This window comes from Vipera ursinii (genome assembly GCF_947247035.1).
Source record: "Vipera ursinii genome assembly, chromosome: Z".
In the NCBI taxonomy this organism is placed as follows: Eukaryota; Metazoa; Chordata; class Lepidosauria; order Squamata; family Viperidae; genus Vipera; species Vipera ursinii.
Window position 1 is genome coordinate 87,164,757 of NC_139517.1, and position 6,800 is coordinate 87,171,556.

Here is a 6,800-nt window from a genome sequence, read left to right on the forward strand (position 1 = left end):
ACCTTATTACATATTCTGTGGTAGTAATGGCTCTCGTGTGTTCTTCCCCACATTCTTTGTATAAGCCAGGAGTGTGTGAGCCCTAAGAGCAGGTGTTCTATCTATAACAGCACCTCTACAACTGTTAGTTTGAATATGTTGTGTCAAAAATACCTTTTGTGGAGAAAGTTACAAATAAGTTATGGTTTTGAATAAATGTGGTTTTATCATAGAAGCAATACATTAGGGAAGTGATATGTTGTGTAAATAGTGTTGTATGGTTACAAAAACAATATGTAGAGGTGAACAGTTCAGCCTTCCCCAAATGCCAGTAAGTCCCACCATCCATTTACCTTTGGCAGTTACGAAGGCATCTTGAGAATATATATGACTGCGGCTTTAATTTTGCTTCATAAGAAAGTGCTTGGTGCAACATCCACAATCTGCCAAATTTCTGTGATGTACCTGTTAAGGGGCAGTAACAATATATAAAACTATTTGTGTAAAAGAGAAAGAATGTGTATAGGTATGTGGTTGTGTATCTGTCCTGTTCTGGAATTATCTTGTTACAGCAGAGTGATAAACTATGGGTTACTAATAACTAACATTTGCAAAATTTGACTATAGTGAAAACTGATCTCATGTCTCTATGGAATTATTAGTGTAGAAAAAAGTATCAACAGGTTTATAGAAAACCAAATTCTGCCCTACACCCACTCCCAGAAGAGCCCAATGCTAGCTATCTCTTTAAGGAAATAAAAATGGGAAAGGGATTTTTTTGATGAAAATGATAGAAAGACAAGTATCCATTTCCCCACGTGTCATTTCTGACTACTTTTATATTGATATGCCAATCTGCCTTTTGACAATGGGTTGTAAATAAACAGCTTCTTGAAAAACCAGACCGTTTCTTTTACTCAACAAATATTGCTTTATATGCTATATGTATATTTAATTTTAGGGAAAATATATTAGTCTTCAGTGGCTATACTTCAATATTACTTTAACATCAAGCCTAACTTGAGAAATAATATATTTTTAAATTAAACTGACCTTCACAGTGATAGGGACGTTACAGTTCAATTGCCAATGTATGTAGCTCTTTTTCAGGGGGGAAAAAAATCTAAAAACATAGTCTAGCATTATTTTCTTGATTTTGTTGACTGGGTAAGGTAGGCAGATATATAATGAATACATGCAGAAATAATACTATGAGATATGATAGAAACATACTAGATGTTTTTAATTGATGAAATGTAGATTTTGTGTTTTAAGAATTCTCAGGTGCATCTCAGTATGAGCAAAGAAAACTTATTAAATATTAAGTTGAAATTTTTTTAAATATTTTTTTTATTTTAATTCCATTTATATCCCGCCCTTCTCCGAAGACTCAGGGCGGCTTACAAGCTTAGCAGTAATGGTCTATAGACTTATTCAGTAGTCTATTTACTATTATTATTTAAATGATTTCCATAGATAAGTATTTTAAAACTTCAATGTTCATATTGCAGGCAACAATTTTGTCCTGTTTTCTCATATACCAGAAATCAGTTTATGAAATCTGTTTGCATTATAGTAAGCTTGAACATTTTATAAATGGAACAGATACAAATTTAACAAAGTTCATACCAGTTTTATCTATATTCATTTATAAATTTAATAAAGATTTAAACAGCATAGTGTTCTCTGTACTTTGCTTTCTAAAACTACCTATAGCTTATAGTTACTGAAGGGATAAGATAGCTCCTGTTTACAAATATGTGTTACACATATAAATGGGAGTATATTTATAGTTTTATTCTGTTTAGGAAGACTTCACACATTTTAAACACAAATTTATTTTGTCTACAATTCCAAAACTACTATCACAGTGATGCAGTACTATTCAAAATTAAACTAACTTACTCCTGTTAAAAGTATTGCTTGAATTTCTTGGAAACTTATTTTCCTTTCCCATTTCCAAGATAGAAAGGAAGTTCTCAAGGCATTCCATCTCTGCCTCATTCTACTTTTTGACACCAACTACCATAGTCTCACCAGGAAGTGGGGGTTAGAAAATCAGAAAGATTGAAATGGAGAAGACCACCCACCTCCTTTGTCTGGGACGCTGCTGACCTCAGATGTCCTATTACAAACATTTAGCCTTTTCCACTCTGGGAGGATAGAAGAAGAGGAAGTGTCAGTCTCACAATCTTCTTTGCAGCAGACAACAACACATGAATGGCCACCCAACTGAGTAAGAAAGATCCAAATGTGCAGGTATAGTGTGGTAACTGACTGGAGAAGCTGATGCCTTAGTTGTTTATGCTATCAAAACAGACTAAAAATCAGAAGACAAGCAAAGACTATCTTAGAAATAATCTCAGTTGGCAATTCTTGAGCAGCAATAGCTTATGCTAACATTGACAGTACCCATCCAGACCAAATTAAAAAAAAGCAGCCTCTTTCTGTGACCTCTTCTTGCAATGCAAGGTAAGATTCCCAACTTGAAATTCTCTCTACAGTATATTCCTACAAAAGTCTTATTCTGCTCACTTCATAATACACATAAAAGACTCATTGGTAAAGTGCCAGCAGTTGGTAATCTGAAAAAATGATAAAGAACATTCTACATACTGTATAGGAATTTTTGTAATGCTTAAATAGCAAGACTGACAGGTCAATACATTCAATGATCGAAACCAGAAAAACTACCCAACAATACACTTTCAAATGAACGTTCATTCCAATGATCAGTTTCATAACCTTCCAAGTTAAGCTAAATAAGCTTCAGTAAATGAGTTTGTCTATCAATCCCATCTAGGTCTGTATCAACATGTTCCAACAGCAGAGACATTCCTGTCAGTAGCACCTGTAAAATTAAATATTCACTTCTGATAAATTAATCCAAATCTATGCAATCTACAGTGATGATAACTGAAGTTTTTTTTGTAGGTCTCTGAACTCTCGCTAAATAATAAGATATATTTATATAACTTGAACTGTCAACAATATTGATTTTTTAAAATTATGTGTTTGAATTATTTAATGTAGGTTTACCTGAACCCAAAAATTTTAAACATTTAGCCTTGATGTTTGATATTAGATTACCAGTAGTGTTTGCTCATTTTTGTGCCACATCTGAGTACAAGGTTATCGCTGCTGTAGTTCTAGGGCTAATAGGCAAAATATATATATATAAGAAATTATTTAGAATAAAGTTTTCTGAGTATTTTGTGTGTGTTTGTGTGTGTATGTGTGTGTATATATCACACAGACACACACACACAAACACACACACAGACACAGAGAGCTACTAGATTATTGAAGGAGAAGATTCAAACATTCATTTTAGGAATCTTACCTTGCACTGTTTTAATTCTATGCCTAAGCCAATGGGAAAAATAAACTGGAATATGAATTAAATTTAGAGCATGTCATATTGCAGATCTATTATAGAATACAGTTTTCATCTAAAATAGCTATGTAGGGTGGAATCATTATGAAGTTAGTGACCATCTCTTTCTCTTCACCATAGCATAATTGAAAATTCCTCAATGTATGTAGTTAATCTTGTGTTCTCAGCTTGCTGAGTAAACATTGGGGTGTGTGTGTACATATGTATCATTAGTTACAGGTGTTCTGATCCAATAATAATAATAATAATAATAATAATAATAATAATAATAATAATAATAATAATAATAATAATAATAATAGCTTGTAGGAAAAACTCTATTAAGTAATTATATCAGTGATATATTATTAAAAGGCCCTTTATTCTTGAAGGAAGATTAATTTGTGCAATTTGAATCTTGGACAAAAATAAAATTAATTCATATATAATTAAGGTAATATCCTAGGCCTATTTTATGAAGTGATTTGATGAGAGATTTTGACTGACTTTGGAGCTGCTAAACAAAGATGTTGGTTGAAAAAAGTTTGGAATCTGGTCTGAATGTAATGTGAAACTGAATGTTACATTAATTTGCTTGTTCACTGTACAGAGAATTCTAATTCTAACAGTGTATTTCTCTGTATATTTTTTAAACTCAAGGGTAGATGCACAAGGTTGCAACACATCTTTTGCCACCTCCCTGTCCTACCTGCTTTTTGAGTTTTTAAAAAATATGTTAATTTTTAAAAAATCATAAATGGGTAGCTTGCATGCTGCATACTAATGTACTATTTTCTTCCATTTTCTTTATTTATAAAAATCTGTCAGTCACATAGAATCCTGACTGGCATGCTTAGGGTGAAAAAAACCTTGATGGGTAGTTGGTTCAGATGTATGCTTTCTTCATCAGAATAAAAAAGACAAAATGTGTTCTAGATGGCAAACAAGCAATATGACAAACTTGGTTTCAGATAATTAGCCACCTTGTGACAGGACAATTTTCCCCCCAGCAGCTATTCAGTATAAGAACATATATACGTTTATTTGTTCTCTTACTTGCCACTTTTTCTCCCAAATATACTTCAAAATATTATTATAAACTGAGCAGCATATAAATTTCATACATACATACATACATACATACATACATACATACATACATACATACATACATACATCTACCGCCTACCAGAATTATTCATTCTAGATAAGAAAATTATGAAGGTTGTAATCTGAATTGAAACATTTATTTGGAATGTAATAAAATAAAACCAGATTTCCTCAATTTCTTCCGAACAAATTAAAGATATCTTTATGACAATCATGAATCCTGTGTTCACAAAGTAAGAATGTACAAATGATTTAAACAGATTAATATCTGGAATTTTCACAGATGTTTACACTAAATAATTGTCTCTTTTGATCATTAAAGAGAAAAATAGAGTATGAATTACTTTTATGCCTGGTACACATTTTTCAGGGACAAACCTGAGGGAAATATTCCAGATTCAGTTAGCAATTTGAGTTAATAAATGTTTGTTGCTAACTGTTAATGTATGTTTATTTTTCCAAGCAGAATCTATCATTGCATTGACACCTGTGAAGATAAACTAAGGTATAAAGTACAAACAGCATAACATTTTCAGCTCTCTTCATTTCTTTGGCAAGCCTGCATAAAAAAGAAAATGCAGCCTCTTTCTGTCGCCCTTGTTCTTGTTTCTGTATGCCTTGCATCGGCTGTGGATAGGCAATATATCAGTGCTAATGGTACCTTTGCAAACCGAAGGGATTATGATTCGATAACAGTTAAAAATGGAGGACGTTGGGGGCTTTGGACATGGATTGACAAGTGTCCACCAGGATCGTATGCCATTGGATTTAGCATAAGGGTAAACCTATGTGCAGTGCTCATTTAGACACTGAATTAATTTATAAACTTGCTATCTGAATCTCAGTGTCTTTTTCCTCTTATTGCATTAGGTGGAAGAATATAGAGGAGCTAGTGATGACACTTCACTCAATGGAATCCGATTATTCTGTTCCACTGATCAAACCAATAATATTATGTATACTGTTGAATCTGAACCGGGAGAGTAAGTTTTGTTATCTCCAAATATCTCTGATTTGTTTAATTTTATAGAAAATTAGACATTGACACAAAAAGTGTTGCTTCTAGACTACCCTTTTTAAATATTTATGTTCTCAGTGAGCACAGAGGAAGCAATTCTGTTTTCTGTATACTAATAAAAATCTAATGGAATTAACATTACTCAGTTGAAAGTACAAATATGTCTTATCAATGTTACTGAAAAAATGATCATGCTATTTTTATGCTTGTTCTAGACTAAATAGACATTGTTCAACTTTTTTTTAAATGGAAGGAGTTTAAAAAGTTTTATAAAATGCAATTTGTTGAATCACTAGCTTTCTTTTACAGCACATTAGGCAAAAAAAATTAGATGTGTTTGGAATTGATGTGATGAAGAATGTAGAAATCACATCAAGGGTTTGTGAAGTAATATAACCTACTAATTCCTATTTAAGTGACAGGTGGTTACTTGCTTGCTACTTATTTAAATGCATTCCTTACCAGTTATTATCAGCTAAAATCTAATCACAAGAAACACTGAAATCTAGATGCCATTCCTGAATTACCTGTGATTGGTTTATTTTGGTTGTAAAAGGTTTTTTTTTATAAACTAAGATAGACTGCCTATTAAATGGTCCTTAAATTCAGTGGAGAATATAGACAACCAGTAGTCAGATTTATCATTATAAAGTTTGCAATCACTTGTGTAAGCTCAAAACAGGCATATTTTATTGTTTCTCAAACAATTCACACACACAAGGCATAAAATAAACTTACTGTGAGAGACAATCTCTTTTGAAAGAGATGTTGCTGATATCTTCTTTTTTTTTCCAGATATGGACACTGGTCAGGAATTAGATGGTGTCCACGTGATGGTGTTTTACGTTCTTTTCAGCTGAAAGTTGAACCAGAGCAAGGAGCTTTAGATGACACAGCAGTAAACAACATTCGATTCCGTTGCAGCAATGGTCTTCAAATTGAAGAAGCTGGTGGTCCATTTGGTGAATACAGTGAGTGGAGTACACCCTGTGAGAGAGGAGGAATTTGTGGCCTTCAAACTAAGCAGGAGCCCTACCAGGGCATTTTTGTAGACGATACAGCCTTAAATGATGTTCGCTTCTTCTGCTGTGAATAAATTCTGTAGAGTCAAAGCAATCATTTTAGCATGATTAAATGACTATGCAATGAATATGCATTTGTTTCTTGTTTGTTGTATTTTTCCATCAAGAAAATAATTAATGATGAGTAGAATGTGTGTGTATGCATGGGGGTGTAATAAGTAATACAAAATTTTTATTCTCTAACAGTGATCATGCTTTAAATAAATTTGTATTTTCATTTTATTTATTTACAACA

At 32.5% G+C, this 6,800-nt stretch overlaps 1 protein-coding gene across 1 annotated transcript; it reads left to right on the forward strand.

Moving 5' to 3' along the window:
- Positions 1–5,040: 5,040 nt before the first annotated feature.
- On the forward strand, positions 5,041–6,579 carry LOC310648530 (vitelline membrane outer layer protein 1 homolog; the record flags this gene model as incomplete). The annotated part of the gene is made up of 3 exons (XM_083376428.1): positions 5,041–5,244; positions 5,336–5,448; positions 6,279–6,579. The coding sequence occupies 3 exons, from the start codon at positions 5,041–5,043 to the stop codon at positions 6,577–6,579; spliced, it is 618 nt and encodes a 205-aa protein (XP_083232554.1).
- Positions 6,580–6,800: the final 221 nt, after the last annotated feature.